A 20,454-nucleotide genomic window follows, 5' to 3' on the forward strand; every position below is an offset into this window, starting at 1 on the left:
CACCTCCCAAAGCCACACTCACCATAAATGTGGCCTCTGGGAATCAGAAACAAACACTTAACAGTCAGGTGATGGTGGCCCCAGCAATGCTGTTACCAGCAATGTTGCTCAATGCTTCCACTGGGGCTCACATAAAGAGAGGTCCTACAAGTTACTAGCACCTATACTTAACTAAGCCTCACCCATAAACCCCCTTGGGTGATGGAAAGGAACCGCAAGGGCCATGCTGGAAGGTGTCACTGTTGACACTCATTGGGATCCTCCATCTGCTGTGCATGGACACACACCAGCTCACAGCACGTTGGCCAAGCCAGGCTTCTTGCAGAGTGCTTTTCTTTTTTTAATCCTTTTTTTAAAAACTTTTATTTTAAAGTTTCTAGAGAGATTTTGTGTGAGAGTCTGTTTTGTATCAAGAAAAGCTCTCTCTATAACCCTAGTTGACCTGGAAATCCCTGTGCAGAACAGGCTGGCCTCAAACTTGGAGTGCCTGCATTAAAGGTATACACTACCACTCCAGGCTCCTCTTCTTTAAGACCTGGTCTTGCTCTCTGGCCCAGGGTGGCCTGACACTGTGCTTTCAACCTACAGGAGTCAGCTGCTGCACAGCCCCCTAAAGGATAGCTTCAAACTTCACCCCAACTTTCCAGGCCCAGGGTGAGGAGCATGGAAGACAGACAGGATACCAACTATCCTGGCTAGCCTGTGAGCTGAGAGTCAGGTGAACTGTCCTTTGCCCCTAGCCAAGTCACAGCTGGGCAAACTAAAGGAGGAAGAGTATGGCCTAGTGCCACAGGCCTGTCATCCCAGACACTCAGGCATGAGCACAAGTTCAAGGCCCGGCTAGGCAGGTTAGTAAGACCTGGTCTCAGAGGGCTGGGGATGCAGTGCAGTGCTAGCGCGTTTGCCCAACATGCTTGAAGCCCTCGTTATGGCCCAAATGGGGGTCGGGGAGCAACCAGTGGCCATCCCAATACCTGGCTGTGCTGGTGTCTTTTGGGTCCAGGGTGCTTGGGTGAAGAAACAAGACAAGGAGCAGGAGGCTGAGCGGTGGTAGCACAGGTTTATTATGAGGGTATCTATGGAGAGGGCCTCCCATAAAGACCAGAGCTGGGCTGGGAAGAGCATTTCTCCCAACCTAGGTTTTTATAGATGTCTTACTCAAGTGTAAACCTCTAGTTTATGAATCAGCTGTGTGTCTCTTTGACTAAGTAAACATGAACTAGACCCTGAGGCCGGAGGGAGGTCTGAAATGTGAGGCATCTTGTAGACTTCACCCACCCCACCACCGATGTAATTAACTTTCAATGGCTAAACCCTGGATTTGTACTTTTTTTCTAATTGCTAACATCATTCTCTTCCACCTGGATTGACTCTATCATTTGAAAAGGGAAGCCCCACACACACCAAAAAAGAGAACTAAATGCTTTATAAAAGAGTGGGGGTGCGGGTAGGATACCGGTCGAGGATTGTTTGGTGCTAGATGGGGTGTCACTGTGGGAGAACCTGTGTTACCCCACCTGCCAGACCCACCACAGGAAGAGGCTCCTGATATCGGGGAGTAATGAGTTTAATCTTTGGGAGGCAATAAAGGTTAGTCTGTGTAGTGGGACTGAAAGGCTGTGGGACCGGGCAGGACAGAAATTTCTGCTACAAGTCTATTAAAGAGACAGGGACCAGCCGGGCGGTGTTGGCTCACGCCTTTAATCCCAGCACTTGGGAGGCAGAGGCAGGCGGATCTCCACAAGTTCGAGGCCAGCCTGGTCTACAAGAGCTAGTTCCAGGACGGGCTCCAAAGCTACCGAGAGAGAGGGAGAGAGGGAGAGAGGGAGAGAGAGAAAGTAAGGTTAATGCCAGTGGAGTGAGAGCCAGTTAAGCATCTCCAAGTTAATCCAGGTTGCAAAAGCAGCTAAGGCACTGATGGTGTGAGGTTAAAGGGACATGGGGGGCGGACAGCGAGAGAAGGGATTCTTGCACTGTGTATCTGGACATCCAAAGGGGGAAAGCTTTCAGAGAGATGCTCTGGTGACTGCAGTAGAGAACATGAGGGTGATGTTACAGAGAGGAAGAGATCTAGAAGGAAGGAAGGGAAGAAGGGAGGGAGGGAAGGAGAGAGAGAAAGAAGGAGGGAGAGAAGCCAGAAGGATCTGGGTGGAAATGCCCAGTCTCACCCCAGCAGGAAAGGTGGGTTAGTAGCCAGAAGAGGTTTAAGTGGCTGAGCTGAAACAGGTACCACAGCTCATCTACGGGCTTTCTGAAGGAAGCCAGTGGCTAGAGAAAGGGAGAGCCTGAGGCTCTTTTCAGGTCAGTAGCAGGCTGGACCAGGGAGGGAGAAGGTGCATGGAGATGTATGTGTTGATCCAGGCTGACACAGGGGCTACGACGGCAGGACTGCTGCATTCTGGTGGCCCTGTAGGTTCAGGGCACTTGTAAGAGACCTGGATGAGGGCAACAGGCAGCATCCAGCTGTCGGATGAAAGCTGGGAGCGAGGAAAAACAGAAAGCTGGAAAGCACAGACAAGGGTTCTCAAGTGGCAAGTAGTGACAGGCAGCAACTAGTCAGGTGGAAAGACCTAGGTACTGTAAGGGTAGAGGACAACTACCTCTACAGAGAGAGTTCCAGGACAGCCAGGGCTGTTACACAGAGAAACCCTATCTCAGAAATAAATAAATAAATAAATAAATAAATAAATAGCTTTAAGGGGGGAGTGTCAAGTTGTGCAGTAGTAGCACACACCTTTAATCCCAGCACTTGGGAAGCAGAGGCAGGAGGATCTCTGTGAGTTCGAGGCCAGGCTGGTCTACAGAACAGAGCTCCAAAGCTACACAGAGAAACCCTGTCTCGAAAAAAAAACAAAAAATAAAATAAAATTTTAAAAAAGGGGGCTATAGAGTACCCTCACAACAAAAGTAGACAGATTCAGGATTAGGCAACAGGTTGGCCATCCTTTAACTGGCCCCATATCCACACACACACAACCTGCACACACCAGAACAGAGACAGGAAGGACTCTAGGGTAGGCACAGAATATTCTGCTAGGTCTGAAGAAGGCTCTTCATCCAATAAGAACAAAATAGGCTTGCCAGCAACAGTCATGGTGGTGGTAGGGACAGCAGACCCCAAGCCTCCTCAGTCTCCTACCAAGAGCCAAGTAATCACGTAAGCCCTCTTCTGGGGGTCACCTGCGCTGCCCTAGTACTTCCAGTTAGTCAACCCATGGAACGCTGACTAGATCACTGAGGCTGTAGTCCCCATCCTGAACGTGGAGGGAATCTGCATGTGCCCTGGTGGCTTCCCAAAGTCCTCCCCAGTCTTGTGGAAGAGAAAGGAGAAGCTGCCGTAGACGGCATGCCAGGTTAGACTGAAGGACCAGGGAAGGTATTGGGATTCTGTATGGGAGGTGGAGGGTTCCGTGGTAAAAGAGCCCAAGCATTTCTCAGTCTGAGAAGGGTCCTTGAGAAGAAAGGGAATGTACAACCCACTTGAGAGGCTAAGGTAAGACCATGAGTTCGGAGCTGGCCTTGGTTATACAGCCAGTTCCTCTGTCCTCCCTCCTCTGGCCAAGCGAGAACTCAGCCACTAACACACTAGTATGAAGGAAGGACAGCAGTTTCAGGAGCTGCCATGCTACATAGGTGTCTACGGCTGTACCCACTCAACAAAAACCCTGAACTGCCAGACAGCAGACCCTCCCCAGGACACTAGCTGCTCTGGAGGGCTTCTGAGCTGACAGGTACACGGCTTCTTTCTGGTCTCAGCCCAGGGACAGCCTGGGACCCTGACACTTGGTGGCACAGGTCTGTCACCCCAGGTACTCGGGAGGGTGAGACAAATTCAAGGGCTGATCATGAGTTCAGGCCTACTTGGGTTACATAAGGGGTTTGAGGCCAGGTTGGAAAACTTGGGAAGACCTATCACAAAATAAAAAGTAAGAAGAGTTGCCGGGCGGTGGTGACGCACGCCTTTAATCCCAGCACTCAGGAGGCAGAGGCAGGCGGATCTCTGTGAGTTCGAGACCAGCCTGGTCTACAAGAGCTAGCTCCTGGACAGGGTCTAAAGCTGCAGAGAAACCCTGTCTCAAAAAACAAAAAACAAAAAACAACAACAAAAAAAAAAGTAAGAAGAGTGCCGGGCAGTAGAGTGCCAGGCGGTAGGGGCGCGCACGGGCCTTTAATCCCAGGACTCCGGAGGCAGAAGCAGGTGGATCTGTGAGTTCGAGGCCAGCCTGGTCTATAGAGTGAGTTCCAGGACAGGCTCCAAAGCTACACAGAGAAACCCTGTCTCGAAAAAAAAAAAAGTAAGAAGAGGGCTGAGGATGGGGATGGGGTAGGGTGGGTAGGGTGGGTGACTGCTTAGCATGCACGGAGCCCTAGGTTCACTCCTCAGTACTGGGGTTGAGGTTGGGAGGAATGGGGACCACAGTCTGTAAAGCACTTTAGGACAAGCCAGACAAATAGGGCTCCATCCCTTCCATATGGTGGAAGGGGAGAACAAACTCCTACAAGTTGTCCTTCTCCACAGGAAACCCTGGAATGTACACCTACACACCTACATACACACACACACACACACACACACCTTAATTAAATCAACTAAATTTTTTAAAAGAATGGAGACATAGCTCAGGGGTAGAGTGCTTGCCTAACATACAGGAGGTCCTATGTTCAATCCCAGTACCGCCAAAAATAAACGAATAAATAAAGTGGGCGCTAACAGGGGCGTGCCGCCAAGACTGTCAAGTTGAGTTCGATCTCCCAGACCTACAGGGTTGCAAAGAGGTAACCGACTCCCACCCCGGAGCCCTTCAGACCACAGACCACGGCGTCCCCCACCACCAGTCCAGGCACGCCTCCCCGCACCCTACAGCGGGACACAGGAATGGGAGACCAGCCACTCCGGCCCCAGGAGCGTGACACCCGAGACCCTGCAAAGGGAAGGCGCGCGACAGGAGCCGACTCGAGCCGTGTGCGTGCCCGATCGCGACGGACAGCTCCATTCCATGGCTTCGTTGCGTCCCCGGCAGGGCGCTCAGCTACCAATCACGCAAACCCAGATATTCAGTCACTAACCTCAGCCGGGCAGTCCGGCGCAGCAGCCGACGCTCGGATCTCCCTCCTCTCCGCCGGCGCCTACGTCTCGCGAGACTTCCGCTCGAGTCTCGCGAGATCTGAGAAAGCGGCCCGTAAAGCATAGTGTATGTGCGCCCACAGGCTTGCCCAGAGGTTGGTGCGCCTGAGGACAGACAGTTCTATATCCTCTGCGTCCTGCCTAGGGACCTGGAACCAAAGCTGAGCCAAGGTGTCCCACTGGCCCACAAGGCACTCTTCCACCGCAACTGAGTGCTCAGTAGTGTGTGGAATAGCACAGCCAGCGGAGGGATCAAATTTTAGGGAAGTTGACGTTTCCCTCAACCTTGCTACTATGTAAACATAGGTTATTTTGTTTTGTCTCGGGCAATGTTTTGGGGTTTCGGTTGGTTAGTATGTTTCTCTCTTTCTTTCCTTTGAAAATGAGAATTCCTGGGAAGAAGTTGTGTCTGCGAAGGCGGATTGATTGATTGACTTCAATAATGGTGCGGGTCCAGGGTCCACAGTCAGATGACGATTTGGGATTAGCCGTATGAGTCCCCAAACGGGAGGTAGTGGCCCACTCCTTTAATCCCAGCACTCAGGAGGCAGGCAGATCTCTGTTGAGTTCGAGCCCAGCCTGGTCTACAGAGCTAGCTCCAGGATAGCCGAGGTTGTTACACAGGGAAACCCAGTCTCAAAAAACAAAAACAAACAAACAAAAAACTAAGAAATGAAAAATAAACTATTGGGCTGGAGAGATGGCTCAGAGGTTAAGAACACTGCTCTTCCAAAGGTCCTGAGTTCAATTCCCAGCAACCACATGGTGGCTCACAACCATCTGTAATGAGATCTGATGCCCTCTTCTGGCCTGCAGGTGTACATGCAGGCAGAATACTGTATACATAATAAAATTTTTAAAAAAAGAAAAAGAAAACTAAACTATCTTTCACCCTCAACACCTGAGAAACAGAATTTTACCCTGTAGCCCAGGCTAGCCTCGACCTCACTGTGTAGCCCAGGTGGGCCTGGAACTCCCAGCAAACCATCAGCCTCCTTAGTGCTGGTGAAACTGGCCTGCCTCTTTGGTTATCAGATTCTTGAAACAAAACCCCAAGATATTAGACATCTCCTAAGGATATCCTCCCAGGAGAAGAAAAGACCGAAGCCTTGGGGCAGCCATAGGTAGAACTTATCTCCACAAAAATGATTTAGAGTTTGTCATCTGAAAGTAAGGAAAGACTTAGAGATGAGACAAGGATGGGACTGACCACACCCAGGCCAGACAGCTTCCTGGTGCCGCTCTTTGCCTTCTGTTTAAAACCCTAACCCTACGTCAGTGTCAGACCCCTGAAGTTGGTTCTTGGGGATAGCCTGGAACTCTATGTCCTTCTTCCCACTGTGGCCACATTAAATATATCTCCTTTTTCTGATTTGCTATCAATTTGTCTCTTTTTAGTTATTGAGGACAAGTGCCCAAACCTGGTTTGTTGGGACACAGCCTGGGACAATAAATTTCAACACTGGGATGACAAGCATGTGCCACCATGCACAGCTGGGGTTTGCTGTGGAATAGTCTTTTTTTAAATTTTTTAAAATATTTATTTATTTATTATATATACACAATATTCTGTCTGTGTATATTTCTGCAGGACAGAAGAGGGCACCAGACCCCATTACAGATGGTTGTGAGCCACCATGTGGTTGCTGGGAATTGAACTCAGGACCTTTGGAAGAGCAGGCAATGCTCTTAACCTCTGAGCCATCTCTCCAGCTCCCGGAATAGTCTTTTAGTACACTGTGAAGATTTGTCACTCAGATTGGTTTAAATAAGCTGAATGGCTAATAGCTAGGCCGGATTTTCAGGGTAGAGAGTGTTATGGTTTTGGTCCCTGGGCCTGGGACTCCGTTGCATTTTTAAAAGAACACAACAGAGAGGACACTAGGAGAAAGGTGGAGAGGCAGGGAGTCGCCAGACAGAGAGGAAGCAGCATGGGGAGAGCAGAGTAAAGGTAAGAAAACCACAAGGCAGAAAGTAAGTTAATAAAAACGGGTTAGGTTGTAAATGCTAGTTAGAAACAAGCCTAAGCTATCAGATGAGCTTTTATAATTAATATGAAGTCTCTGAATGATTTTGGTGGGACAGAAAAAGTCCAACTACCGTTGTTCTGTTTGTTTGGGTGAGATTTTGGTTTTGTTGTTGTTTGGTTGGTTTTGGTTTTCTTCAAAATGGTCTCACCCTGGCTGTTCTGGAACTCCCTCTGTAGACCCGGATGGCCTCGAATTTACAGATTCTCTCACCTCTGCCTCACTAGTGCTGGGACTAAAGACATGACCCATACTATGCTCAGCCTGGGATTTTTGTTTGTTTCTTGTTTTTGTTTGTTAGGCCAGGGCTCTACCACTAAAACACTCTTTTTTTTAAATTCCACAGGGTTTTGTTAAGTTCCCCATCCTGGCCTTGAACTCATGATTATCCTGTCTTAACCTCCCACATCACTTGTATTACAGGTGTGTGATACCAGCTCTATACTGTTGGCTTGAAGTACTACTATAGTCGTGGAGTTTTTCCTGTGCCCACTGGAAATCCAAACTGAGCTACCCCAGGGTTCTGCTCGCCAGAAGAGCTCTAGGGCTCCTTCCCTCAAGGCAGGTCAACCATAACTGATGGCAGCATTCTTCCCACCCTAGAGGATAACAGTGTAAAACAGTGCATCTCTGATGCCAGTGCAGTGTATCTTTTTGTTTTGTTTTTCAGGATGGGGTTTCTCAGTGTAACCCTAACTATCCTGGAACCCTGCTTGGCCAGTGCTGGGATTAAAAGCATGTACCACCTCCCCCCAGGCTCAACAGTGTAATTTTAAGAAAGTTTCCAGAAAGCTATTCTGTCTTCAACTTAACCTTCTGCTGTGCTGATGGACTGATTGGGGGGGGGGGGGGGTGAGGAGAAGTTGGGAAGTGACAGGTCTGGAGCCTAATTAAAACTTACTCTGACTGTTCAGCCTCCCTAAATGGTCATTCCCTGCCCACCTCTGTGTCTGACCTAACATCCTGTAACAGATAAAGCCTTTGGGATGTATTATCCTAAACACCTTTAATATCCGCCAGCTAAAAGGCTAGATAGCATCAGGTAACATCTGAGGTGTACAGCCGAGATGTCTCTGCTTGGCTGTAGCCGCCTACTTAATGTTTCCAGTGTGTTTGGAAGGTACCTTGATTGCTGGATGGTGATGGCGCCCGCCTTTAATCCCAGCACTTGGGAGGAAGAGGCAGGCAAATCTCTGAGTCTGAGGCCAGCCTGGTCTACAGAGTGAGTTCCAGGACAGCCAGGGCTACACAGAGAACTGTCTCAAAAAAAAAAAAAAAAAAAAAGTGTTTTGACCTAGAATTTTCTTCTGCTACTATAAAAACTTAAACAAACTACTGGAACTGGGATGTGGAGTGACCGAAATGTGTGTTCCTGAGCCACCGTCACTCAGACTGGGCTCTCTCTGACCGGCTTTGAGGTGAAAGCCATGTTTTACACATCCTCACTCTCTGGTGTAGGCGCCCTTCTCTGTAACCCTCCACAGATCCACTGAGGGAGCCACACAGCCACCGCAGGTGCTTGGCGCCAGAGTGTGAGTCCGGCTTCAAATGTCCCAACTGTTTCAAACACCCGGGAGGAGACATTTTGCCCGTGAAAAGCCTTTGAGAACTCTGGCGGCCATTTTCACCTGGGCCAGAGCGGAGCCCTTCCCTGGATTACCCAGCAGGCCACTGCGGTTAGTGCAGAGGCCTTCACAGCACAAGGAACGGCTGACAACGGTGCAGACACAACTGCCACATCCTCTCTCTGGGTCTACAGAGGTGGCTCTTTCCATGAGTTTTGTTTTGAATTTATGTGTGTGTGTGTGTCTGTGCACATTAGTATAGTACCCATGGGGGCCAGAAGAGGGCGTCAGATCCCAAGGGCTCAGGGTTACTATGGTTGTGAGCTGCCATGTGAGTGCTGAGAACCTGGGTCCTCTGGAGGAATAGCACTTCACCTCAGATCTCTCTCTCCTGCCCCTCCAAGTTTTGAGGTTTTTGTTTTGTTCTTTTTTTTGACATAGGGTTTCTCTGTGTGGCCCTGGCTGTCTTGGAATTCACACTGTACACCAGACTGACCTTGAACTCACAGAGACCCACCTGCCTCTGCCTCCTGAGAGCTGGAATTAAAGGCACGCAACCACCACCCAGCTTTTGTCCCCTCCCTTTTGTCAATCTCCAACAGTCTTCGTCAGAACTCTCTTCAAACAAGTCATGAACCAGGTGTGGCAATATCCACTTGTAATCCCAGCCCTTGGGAGGTGAGTCAGGAGGATTGTGAGCTCATAGCCAGCCCAGGCTACACAGTGAAACCCAATTTCAAAAACAAATAATAATAATAATAATAATAATAAGCCAGAAAGATAAAATCATGATATAGAAGACTGTTTAGTTTTGTTTCTACCACCTAAAAGCAATCTTGAGAGGAAAGGGTTGACTTGACTTCCTCATCCCAGTCTAAACTATCACTGAAGAAAGTCAAGGTGAATACTCAAGGCAGGAACCTGGAGGCAGTAATTGAAGCAGAGGCCCTGAAGGACCCCTGCTGACTGGCTTGTTCTTTGTGTCTTGCTGGCCTTGCTTTCTTACACAACTCAAGACTACCTGCCCAGGGGTGGCACTGCTCCTATTGGGCTGAACCCTCCTCCCACGTCAATCATTAATCAAGAAAACATCTCCTCTCACAGATTTGCATACAGGCCAATCTGATGGAGGCAGTTCTTCAGTTGGATTCTTTCTTCCCAGAAAGAAATGTCAAATTGACAGAAACCATCCCAATACATCTGCTCGTTCGTGTGTGTGCACGTGGAGGTGAGAGGACAACTTTCAGGAGCTGGCTCTCTCCTACCACTATATAGGGGTCCTGGAGAGCACACTCAGGGCATCAGGGGTCCTGGAGCGCACACTCGGGGCATCAGGGGACCTGGAGCGCACACTCGGGGCATCAGGGGTCCTGGAGCGCACACTCGGGGCATCAGGGGTCCTGGAGCGCACACTCGGGGCATCAGGGGTCCTGGAGCGCACACTCGGGGCATCAGGGGTCCTGGAGCGCACACTCGGGGCATCAGGGGTCCTGGAGCGCACACTCGGGGCATCAGGGGTTCTGGAGCGCACACTCGGGGCATCAGGGGTTCTGGAGCGCACACTCGGGGCATCAGGCTCAGTAGCAGGCACCATTACTCAGGGAGCCACCATGCTGGCCCCACTTTTAACATTTTTCATGAACCTCGAATACATTTTTCATCTCTTTAAAACTCAGAGGTGCCTGGTGGGGTGCTGTCCACATCCACAGTACAGTTCATAACCCAGTCAGCACCCCCAGAAGGCAGGGCAGACTCACTGCTCCGTGGAGCCCTTCCCTCCCCGGTACTGCGTGGCTAAGAGGTACACCTCTGAAGACTCCTTCCTGCTGGCCTCCGGTTTCACAACCCTCGTATTCTGGAATTCCTGGGTCAGTCTCTTCTGTAGCAGGTGACTTTTACTTCCGGCCCAGGTTTTACACAGCAGTGTCCCCCCGGGATGCAGGATATCCACAGCCATGTCCACAAGGGTCAGGCACAAGCTGATGAGCCTGTCATGATCGAGGTCTCGGATCCCAGTGGCGTTGGGTGCCATGTCACTGAGAATCACGTCCGCTCTCCTTCTGGGAAGCAGTTCTAAAATTCTCTGGCAAGTTTTGGGGTCAGTCACATCAGCAGGGCATAGGAAAGTTGCTCCTTCCAGAGGGAATATGTGAAGAAGATCAACCCCGAGCACGTAGCCCACAGGAGAGCTGGAGTCTAAGGAAGCAACGGAATGCGGAATGCGTTATTACACCGTGAATCTCCCTACCAAAATATAAGCCAGGCATCAGAACCAAGAAAACCAGTTAACACGCATCTATGTCCACAAGAGGCCTTTTATATGAAGACACGTAGGTAGACGTGATGGTGCAGGCCTATAATCTCAGCACTTGGATGCCTGAGGCAAGAGGATCTTCACACTTTCAAGGCCAATTTGGGCTACCAAGTATGATCCTGCCTCTCAAAGTTGAACAAAATAAAAAGACACATTGTGTGGGATAGGGTGTCCTCTACTCCCCTTGGGCCAGCTGAGGAAGCTGAGACTTGCAAAGGAAATGGTGTCCCGATCATCCTGCGTGACAGGTGGAGGTAGGACCACAGGACAGGGGCTGAATCCCACTCTGCTGTCAGTTCCCTACTCTAGCCTCCTCTTCTCTAGGACTCTTCTCCCAAATATCTTTTTATTCTATTTCTGCCTGTTTTGGTTCTAAATTAGGAATCTCACTAGGTAGCTCAAGCTGGCCCAAAACTTCAGCTCCTCTGTCTCAACACACTGAATGTTTGGGAGTTACAGGTGGGTACCACCACACCCAGCTCCAGTTCCCAACATTGCCTTTTGCTTTTTTTTTAAATGGTTGTTTGCTTTTTATTCCTTGAGACAACCTCACTATGTAGACTAGGCTGACCCCAAACTCAGAGAACTGCTTGTTACCTCTGCCTCCAGAGTGTTAGGATCAGAGGCATGTGTAAGCAGGCTCTGTTGTTTTGCTTGGCTTTTAGATTTATTGTTTATTTACATGTGTGGATGTGCACTGGAGCTGGAGTGCAGGTGTCTGTACAGCCTCCATTAGGCTGGCCTGTGGCCCAGCCCACTGTGAGCAGTGCCACCTGAATCCATAACAAAACAGGCTGGCAAGCCTGGAGGAGCATGCCAGTACGCAGAAAGCCCCTAAGAGCTCTGCTTCCGCTCCTGCCTCTGGCCTCCCTTCATGTATACTGAAAGAAAGCCTTCCCTACCCAAGTCGTTTTCCATGCGATGGAAAGCAAACTAAGATGTTGTTTAGTTTTGTGGGGTTTCTTGTTTTGTTTTGAGACAGGGGCTGCCAACTTATGTGGCCTATTTTTAGTTTGCTTCTTGGTTCTTTTTAAAATAACACTTGGTTTACCTTGTGTGTGAGTGTTTGTATGCAAGTGGGCATGTGCCATGGCACACTTGTGGGAGCCAAAGAACAACTTTCGAATATCAGTTCTCTCCTCCATCATGTAGGTCTTGGGGAGAGAACTTAAGCCATCAGACTTAGCAGCAAGCACCTTTTATCCACTAAGCTGTGACCCTTTAATACAGTTCTTCATGGTGTGGTGACCCCTAACCATAAAATTATTATTATTTATTTTTGGGTTTTTTTTGAGATAGGGTTTCTCTGTGGCTTTGGAGCCTGTCCTGGAACTAGCTCTGTAGACCAGGCTGGTCTCAAACTCACAGAGATCCACCTGCCTCTGCCTCCCGAGTGCTGGGATTAAAGGCGTGCGCCATCATCGCCCAGCCCATAAAATTATTTTGTTGCTACTTCATCACTGTAATTTTGCTACTGCTATGAATAGTAATGTAAATGCACAAGGGACTCCCCGAAGGGGTCGCGACCCACATGTTGAGAAACACTTCCCCTTCCCCCACCCTTGCCGATCAATCGTCCTACCCCAACTCCTCCGCAAGACAGGATCTCCTGTCCTGAACTCCAAACCTACTTTGTAGCTGGGATGATCTTACACTTCTAATCCTCCTGCCAAATGTTAGGATCATAGGCCTGCACCAGCACACCTGCCTAACTTAGCCGCTGAGCGCCGTCCCCAACCTGTGTCCCATTGTAATAACTATCATCTCTAAGCCAACTTAGAAAGCTGTTCAAACAATGTCTCTGAATAAAGAGCTGCTATCATTCCCTCCAACTCATGGCAGCCAGAGGAGCTGGTAGTGCCTAGTGACATGCACACCCCACCTGCGCCTGTGGCATTGACTCTCTGCACCGCCACCTGACTCCAGGCTCCTGGAGCTGCCCCGCAGTCCAGCACACGGAGGCCAGGTCGCAGGATATGATGCTTCTCATTCATCTCCAGGAGCTTGAAGGCGCTGCGGCAGCGGTAACTCTCCACCTTTGCAGCCTTCACAAACGGGTCCCTTAGATGGCGCTTCAGCCACAGGTGCTCGGCACCCGTCCGAGCTTTGTAGCGACACGCAGCTGTGTGGAATCTCTGAGCCTTAAGGGGAACGCCTACAAGCTTCGGGTACCTGTTGGCGAGAAAGGAGTTAGCAGGTGGACATTACAGAGATGTAGGTAGGAGGTTCTGGTTCAACCTATTTTTTTTTTATTTTTGCACATGTATGTGCGGTATGCAGGCATGTGTATTAGTACGCGTGTGCACATGTGTCTGCGAGTCTATGAGAACCCAAAGTTGGCAAGGGATGTCCTTCTGGTTTGCTCCCTATCTTACATATTGAGGTAAAGTCGCCAACCAGCCAGTCTAGCTAGCCAGCTTGCTCCAGGGGTCCGTCTCTGCCTCCCTAGCACTGGCGTCACATCTGGTCAACACACAAGCCCAGTATTCTGTGGGTTCCGGGCATCCAAACTCCAGTCCTCATGCATGCACAGCTTTATCCGCTGAACCATGTCGCCAGCCTATCATCCACTTAGTTCCACGCAGAAATCCTCACTCACTCACGTCTGTACATGAACAAACATCGGGAACACGCGACTCGCATGCCGGGACAGAGGCTGCGAGCGCCTCTCTGCGGCCCGAGACACTGAGCTCCCAACTACCGTCATCCACTCCACGAACGCACGCATGCAGCAGGCGCCCTTTAAGTGCAGAAGGACACTGTAACTCCACTCACCACGCCATGGGTGCTCGCTGGCGGTTTCCTCCCTCCGCCGGAAGTCCCGCCCTCGCTTCCAGCCTGAGTCCCGCTCCAGGAAGCTGTAATTTGGGCGCGAAGGTATAGATGATTCTCGGTGCGTGGGAGCTGAATGAGGGAGAGACGCGGGAGATCGTGGGTGCTGGGGTGCCGGCGGAGATTTGGGGAGGGAAGTGGGAGCAAGGACTGGGGAGATGCTTCAAGCCAGCCAGGAAGACTGGGGTGCTGGATAGACCTGAGGTCAGGGAGAACAGGGGAACTACAGACGGTAGGGAGCAGAAATCAAAGGGAAAGGGAAGTTGGGACCTGGGGTTTGGGCGGTAAACTGGTGCAGAGGTAGTTTACAGCCAGGTTGAAAGGCATAGCCCCAGGAAGTGGAGGCTAGGGAAGAGCATTTGCAGAGTGCCCCCTGCAGGCAGGTCTGATTTCTGCACTCCTTGTGCATTGCCTCCAACACCTGCCACAGTTGACCTCAATTCAGACAAGATAGTTGTCACCATCTCAGCCTTTAGCATATGAAAGCTCCGAGACGCGTCCGATTTACCAGATCACAGCTACCTGAGCTGAGGGAACACTAAACTGACGTCCAGGACAGCCTAGTTTCCTTATAGGCTCGGCCGTTTGACCTCTTTCCAAATTTAGACCCTGAACATGTTTGCTCTTCAGAAAATGTGAAAGTAAGTCTTGTACAGTTCTGAATCTTACTAAATGGAGCAGCTTTTGAAAACAAGGTTAATTGGGGCTGGAGTATAGATACCTGTGAAATGCTTGCTTCACATGCATGAGCCGTTTTCATAGCCAGTGTGGCTTGCATCTGTAATCCCAATGCTGGGAGGCAGAGAAGCGGGGTCCTTGGAGCAGTCTGGTCAGCTAGTCTTGCTGACTGCGTGAGCTACAGGTCCCAATGAGAGACCCGTCAAGTTCACAGCACCCACATGGTGGCTCACCAGCATCTATAACTGCAGTTCCAGGGGAGCCAGTGCCCTCTTCTGACCTCTGTGGGCACTGAATGCACATAGTGCACAGACATACATGCAGACAAATTCTCATACACATGAATTAAATCTTTTTTAATATGAAAAAGTTAGGCCGAGAGCAACCCACTGTAAGCCAGCGAATCAAAAATATTCTCCAACCCCAATTAACCCTGTTTGGTAAAACTATCTCACTTAATAAACCTAACAACCGTGAGATGAGATATTTCCATTTACAGAGGGGAAAACAGTGTGAGGAGTCTTTGAAACAATGTCAACCAACAGAGCCATGGCCAAGCCCATTTTACTAGATTCCCATCTATATAGACTCCAGTCATCTTTGTCTTACCAGCTAGCTTCATTGAGACAGGCATGCTGCGTATGCCTGTCCTTCCAGCACTCGGGTTGTTGAGGCAGGAAGGTTGGGAGTCCAAATCCAAACTGGGCTACATAGCATGACTGTCTCATTGAAAATCCTTGCAAACAAATCACTCATCTCCTGAATGTGTGGCCATCTGTCATGACTCAATGTGTGAAAATTATTTACACAGTGTTTACGTTGCATTTAATGTGGACTAAAGGATGTGTGTCGGTTATATGCAAATATGCCGTTTGGTAGAAGCTATTTTACCATGCTTTGATTCTAGTATCCATGGCCAGGGGGGGGTCTCCTGGTACCAGCCACCTGTGGATATGGAAAAACAGCTGTATATAGCTGGTACATATAAGAGAGATGGCTGACTTTGCTGTGTTAGGAAGCCAGGACCTCAGGCATGGGCAAGTCAGTGTCAGGAAAGGGACACGGGCCAATGCTAAGCACCCTTCCTCTGCTGACCACCCTCATACCAGGACCAAGCTTCCCTTTTCTTTTTTCTCTTTAAGTTGTATTGCTTGTTTTGTTTTGTTTTGTTTGAGACAGGGTTTCTCTGTGTAGCCCTGGCTATCCTGGAACTCAGTCTGTAGACCAGGCTGACCTCAAACTCAGTTATCTGGTTAACCTCTGCCTCCTGCCTCCAGAGTGCTGCGATTAAAGGCATGCGCCACCACTGCCCATTTTATGATTTGAAGTTAACCTATATTGTATGAATATAGGCATTTTGTGTACATTTGTATCTGTATACTACATTTGTGCCTGGTGCCAGAAGAGGCCATCAGATTTGGAGTTAGACCACTGTGAGCCACCATGTGGATACTAAGAATGGAATCCCAGTGCTCTGAAAGAGCAGCAAATGCTCATTACCAATGACATTTCTCTAGCCCTCATTCAGGTCCTTTATACACTGTAAGCTCTTAGGGTCCCCATTTCTGGATACTGCTTTAGCCAGTTGAGGCCAAGGAAAGGATAGAGCAATAAGAATTTTAGCCCAGGGGGTTGGGAAAATGGCTCAGTGGTAGAGTCCATGCCTAGAATTCCCCAGTGAGGGGCTGGGGTGTGGCTCAGTGGTAGAGCACCTGCCTAGAATCCCCCAGTGAGGGACTGGGTCGTGCCTCAGTGGTAGAGCCCCTGCCTAGAATCCCCAGTGAAGGGCTGGGTATGGCTTAGTGGTAGAGCACCTGCCTAGCATGTTCAAGGTTTTGAGTTCCATTCCCTACGCCGAAAAAAAATGGGGAAGGGAGAGCTCAAAGGCATATTTACCATCACCTGCCCTGGAAGCCACAGGGAATTTACGTTGTGGCTGGGGAATTACCAGTCAGCCTCATTCTCCACCTCTCCCAGAACACATCTCCCTCCCACCTGGCCACTACTCACTACTGCCCAATTTGATGCATACCCTAACAGACCACAAGCCAAGCAGACCCAGTTTTCTGACCCTCTTCACAGGACCCAGGAAACCATGGGCACCTCCAGGCTCTACACCCTAGTGCTGGTGCTCCAGCCTCAGCGAGTTCTCCTAGGAATGAAGAAGAGGGGCTTTGGTGCTGGCCGCTGGAATGGCTTCGGGGGCAAAGTCCAGGAAGGAGAGACCATTGAGGACGGGGCAAAGAGGTGAGGAAAAGGGGAGGTCTGACCACAGAGCCAGCCTGGCAGGGGATGAAGACCTGGAGAGGAGGAAACACACCCTGAAACCGTGAGTTGCTATATGTAGACCAGGCTGGCCTTAAACTCACAGAGATCCACCTGCTGGATCTTTACTTCCAGAGTGCTGGGATTAGTGTTGTATACCACCATGCCCAGCTTTTAAATTTTTTAAAGGATCTTTCTACATATTCCAGTTGGCCAAATCTTCCTGCTTCAGCTTCCCGAGTGCTGGGATTATAGGTGTGCAATACCATGCCTGAGTTTATGTAGTTTAATTCCTAAACTGGATATAATAACACCTCTGCATGATGTCCTCCTAGAATATGCGGCCCACAGGTCCTGAGGCTACACTGCTATGGCCTTGTCCCTTGTAAGCATGGATGTTCATGAGCTATGCCACTTCTTCCTTACCCATCTGCTGCAGGGAGCTGCAGGAAGAGAGTGGCTTGACAGTGGATGCACTGCACAAGGTGGGCCACATATCATTTGAGTTTGTGGGTTCCCCTGAGCTGATGGATGTGCATATCTTCTCTACTGACCACGTGCACGGGATGCCCACAGAGAGTGACGGTGAGCCTTGGGCCCTACTCCCTCCTTTCAACCATGGGCAGGGAGGTGCACCCAGTCTCACTTACCTGCCTAGGAGGAAGGAGTCAGCCTTTGCCAAGTGCAGGCCCCAAGTCTACCAACGTTCCTCCTCTTTGCTTGCTCTCAGAACTAAGGACAGACAGGCAAAGCAGCCTAGTAACCTAAATATGAGTGCCCCCCCCCCCCCTTTTTTTTTTTCGAGGCAGGGTTTCTCTGTGTAGCCCTGGCTGTCCTGGAACTGGCTCTGTAGACCAGGCTGACTTTGAACTCAGGCATGCGCCACCACTGCCTTGCAAGCCCATTTCTTTTTCTTTTTTTTTTTTTGTTTTTTTTCAAGACAGGGTTTCCCTGTAGTTTCTAGAGCCTGTCCTGGAACTAGCTCTTGTAGACCAGGCTGGCCTCGAACTCAGATCCGCCTGCCTCTGCCTCCCGAGTGCTGGGATTAAAGGCGTGCACCACCACCGCCCGGCTTCCATTTCTTTTTTTTTGGGGGGGGGGGGAGTTCGAGACAGGGTTTCTCTGTAGCTTTGGAAGCCTGTCCTGGAACTCACTCTGTAGACCAGGCTGGCCTTGAACTCACAGAGATCTGCCTGTCTCTGCTTCTGAGTGCTGGAATTAAAGGCGTGCGCCACCACCGCCCTGAGCAAGTCCATTTCTTTATTTCACAAAATATGGTACACATATTGGTACATGCCTTTTTATCCCAACACTCGAGAGGAAGAGATAGGGGTATCTCTGAGTTCAAAACCAACATGATCCACATTGTGAGAGCTTGTCTCAGAAGGAGGGAGGAGGAAAAAGAAATAATAATAAAATAGTTGGGGTGTGGCTTAGTTGGCAGATTGCCTGACGACCTACCAAGCATAAGGACCTGAGTTCCACTCCCAGCAGTGGCATGAACCAGGTTTGGTGTTACAAGTCTGTAATCTCAACACAGGAGATTAACTCTCAGTAAACAAACAAGAAAGTAACCAGGTGTGGTGATGTAGGTTCATAATTGCAGCATCTGGGAGGCCAAGGCAGAAAGAGTGAATCTGAGGGCATATTGGGCTATAGAATGGATTCTAAGCCAGCCTGAGCTACATAACCCTTTCAAAACCAAGAGATGGTCATGAGGATGAGATAAAAAAAAAATTAGTTCAGGCTCCTTTCTCAGATAAACCAGATACAGTAGGACACACTCATAATCCCAGCACCAAGAAAATTCAGGCAGAATTGCTATGAGCTCAAGACCACTCTGGGCTCCACACTGAATTCCAGGCCACCCAGGGCTCCAAAGAAAGTCCCTTTATCAATGAAAGTAAAACAGAGCAAGCATAGTGGTACCACACCCCTGTAAACCAATCAGGAAGCTGAGGCAGGAGGATCTTATTCCAGACCAGCCTGGGCTAAAGTGTAGAAACCCTGTCTCTGGGTGGCACACACCTTTAATTCCAGCACATGGGAAGCAGAGGCAGGCGGATCTTTGTGAGTTCGAGGCTAGCCTGGTCTACAGAGCTAGTTCCAGGACAGGCTCCAAAGCTACAGAGAAACCCTGTCTCGAAAAAAACAAAACAAAACTCCAGGGGATGGAGAGATGGCTCAGAAGAGCACTTGCTGCTCCTGCAGAGGACCCACGAGCTTTTCCCAGTACCCATAACTCCAGTTCCAGGGGATCCCATGCCCTCTTCTGGCCTCTGTAGGCACTGCATGTGCATGACATGTAGACAAAACACCCATACATATAAAATAATTTTTATAAAATGTTTAAAGAGGAGAGACATTGGAAAGCTGGTTCAGCAGTTAAGATCACATACTGACCTTTCAGAAAACCCAAGTTTGGGTCCCAGCACCCACACCAGGTGGCTCCCAACTGACTAACACCAGCTTTGGGGAGATCCAAAGCCTCTGGCTTCTATAGGCACTTGCACTCAAATGCCTACACCTATACACAGACATACATGCATATATGTAGTCAAAAATAAATATAAAACCTGTAAAAATAAATTGGCACATAACAGCCGCAACCAAAAAAAATCCCAACAGCTGGAGATCTCAGTGGTTAAGAACGCATACTGGTCTTCCAAAGGACCCAAGTTCAGTCTCCAGCACCCACACTGGACAGTAGAGGACCAGCTCTATCTCCAGCTCCTCTCTGGCCTCCTCCGGCACCCACACACATGGCATTCATTCATTCACACAGACGTACTCAGATGTATAGCAGATCTGTGTTCAAGGTCAGTCAGGGCTACATAGTGAGACCGTCTCAAACAAAACAAAATCTCCAAACAGGTGTTCACACACATTCAGAAGGCAGTCTCTCAGGTCGGCTGAAATCCATGTTCAACATCAATGTTCTTCCTCCTCCCATCCCCTGCTCGAGACAGAAATGCGCCCTCAGTGGTTCCAACTCGACCAGATCCCCTTTGCAGACATGTGGCCCGATGACAGCTATTGGTTCCCACTCCTGCTTCAGAAGAAGAAGTTCTGTGGGTACTTCAAGTTCCAAGATCAGGACACCATCCTCGACTACTCGCTGCGTGAGGTGGATGAATTCTAATACGGACATCTGGCCTGTTGTGGCGAAAAACTGTTGGTCCAAGGGCACCACAAGGAGGGGCTGGTATTTTCTATTGGAATGTAAAATGTCACTGATAGATTAATATACCTGAATACTTTGTCTCCACCTACTGGTCCTGTTTTGGACGGTTGTGGCATCGTTAGGAGCCAGAGCACTGATGGGGTAACTGAATCACTGGGGGGTCAAAGAGATGTGGGACAGGCCTTAAGGTTTTATAGATAGGTGTTGTGGAATATTATTTTAAGATGTATTATATTTGTTTATACCGTGGAGCACTTGTTTTAATGATGCACAGATGTGCTGTGTTCTTTTATGTTTCATTTGTTTAACCCTGTGAAGCTGTTACTTTGCCCGTTAAAACACCTGATTGGGGCCAGGCAGTGGTGGCACACGTCTTTAATCCCAGCACTCAGGAGGCAGAGGCAGGCGGATCTCTGAGTTCGAGACAAGCCTGATCTACAAGAGCTAGTTCCAGGACAGGCTCC

The 20,454-nt window shown here is 49.5% G+C and overlaps 3 protein-coding genes across 7 annotated transcripts in view; 1 reads left to right on the forward strand and 2 right to left on the reverse strand.

The window, feature by feature from the left end:
* Mad1l1 (mitotic arrest deficient 1 like 1) overlaps positions 1-5,115 on the reverse strand; it is a 317,149-nt gene extending 312,034 nt beyond the window's left edge. Inside the window, exon 1 of the mRNA XM_038345544.1 lies at positions 5,068-5,115. The gene's annotated coding sequence lies outside the window, so the exon portion shown is untranslated. The remainder of the gene's footprint in view (positions 1-5,067) is intronic.
* A 4,388-nt stretch (positions 5,116-9,503) lies between these two features.
* Positions 9,504-13,840, reverse strand: Mrm2 (mitochondrial rRNA methyltransferase 2). 3 transcript variants are annotated; one of them, XM_038345464.1, is made up of 3 exons: positions 13,807-13,840; positions 12,914-13,203; positions 9,504-10,913 (listed from the first exon to the last, which is right to left on the reverse strand). In XM_038345464.1, the coding sequence occupies exons 1-3, from the start codon at positions 13,812-13,814 to the stop codon at positions 10,471-10,473; spliced, it is 741 nt and encodes a 246-aa protein (XP_038201392.1). In that variant the 5' UTR covers positions 13,815-13,840; the 3' UTR covers positions 9,504-10,470. The 3 variants fall into 3 exon arrangements, with proteins under 3 accessions (XP_038201392.1, XP_038201391.1, XP_038201393.1); XM_038345463.1 differs by lacking the exon at positions 13,807-13,840 and adding an exon at positions 13,635-13,766; XM_038345465.1 differs by lacking the exon at positions 13,807-13,840 and adding an exon at positions 13,407-13,429.
* A 6-nt stretch (positions 13,841-13,846) lies between these two features.
* Positions 13,847-20,277, forward strand: Nudt1 (nudix hydrolase 1). Of its 3 annotated transcripts, none has more exons than XM_038345466.1 (4): positions 13,847-13,908; positions 16,624-16,788; positions 17,246-17,391; positions 19,776-20,277. In XM_038345466.1, the coding sequence occupies exons 2-4, from the start codon at positions 16,637-16,639 to the stop codon at positions 19,946-19,948; spliced, it is 471 nt and encodes a 156-aa protein (XP_038201394.1). In that variant the 5' UTR covers positions 13,847-13,908; positions 16,624-16,636; the 3' UTR covers positions 19,949-20,277. The 3 variants fall into 3 exon arrangements, with proteins under 3 accessions (XP_038201394.1, XP_038201396.1, XP_038201395.1); XM_038345468.1 differs by having other exon boundaries at positions 13,873-13,924; XM_038345467.1 differs by having other exon boundaries at positions 13,875-13,908; positions 16,582-16,788.
* The last annotated feature ends 177 nt before the right edge of the window (positions 20,278-20,454 follow it).

Source organism: Arvicola amphibius, chromosome 10 (assembly GCF_903992535.2).
Source record: "Arvicola amphibius chromosome 10, mArvAmp1.2, whole genome shotgun sequence".
NCBI classification, from domain to species: domain Eukaryota; kingdom Metazoa; phylum Chordata; class Mammalia; order Rodentia; family Cricetidae; genus Arvicola; species Arvicola amphibius.

Coding starts and splice junctions, on each gene's coding strand:
- Mrm2 (XM_038345463.1), bottom strand. CDS start 13,759: ATGCGTGCGTTCGTGGAGTGGATGACGGTAGTTGGGAGCTCAGTGTCT. Junction 13,204..13,634: donor ATGTTTGTTCATGTACAGAC/GTGAGTGAGTGA, acceptor TCTCGCCAACAG/GTACCCGAAGCTTGTAGGCG. Junction 10,914..12,913: donor AGTCAATGCCACAGGCGCAG/GTGGGGTGTGCA, acceptor TTGCTTCCTTAG/ACTCCAGCTCTCCTGTGGGC.
- Nudt1 (XM_038345466.1), top strand. CDS start 16,637: ATGGGCACCTCCAGGCTCTACACCCTAGTGCTGGTGCTCCAGCCTCAG. Junction 16,789..17,245: donor ATTGAGGACGGGGCAAAGAG/GTGAGGAAAAGG, acceptor CATCTGCTGCAG/GGAGCTGCAGGAAGAGAGTG. Junction 17,392..19,775: donor GATGCCCACAGAGAGTGACG/GTGAGCCTTGGG, acceptor TGCTCGAGACAG/AAATGCGCCCTCAGTGGTTC.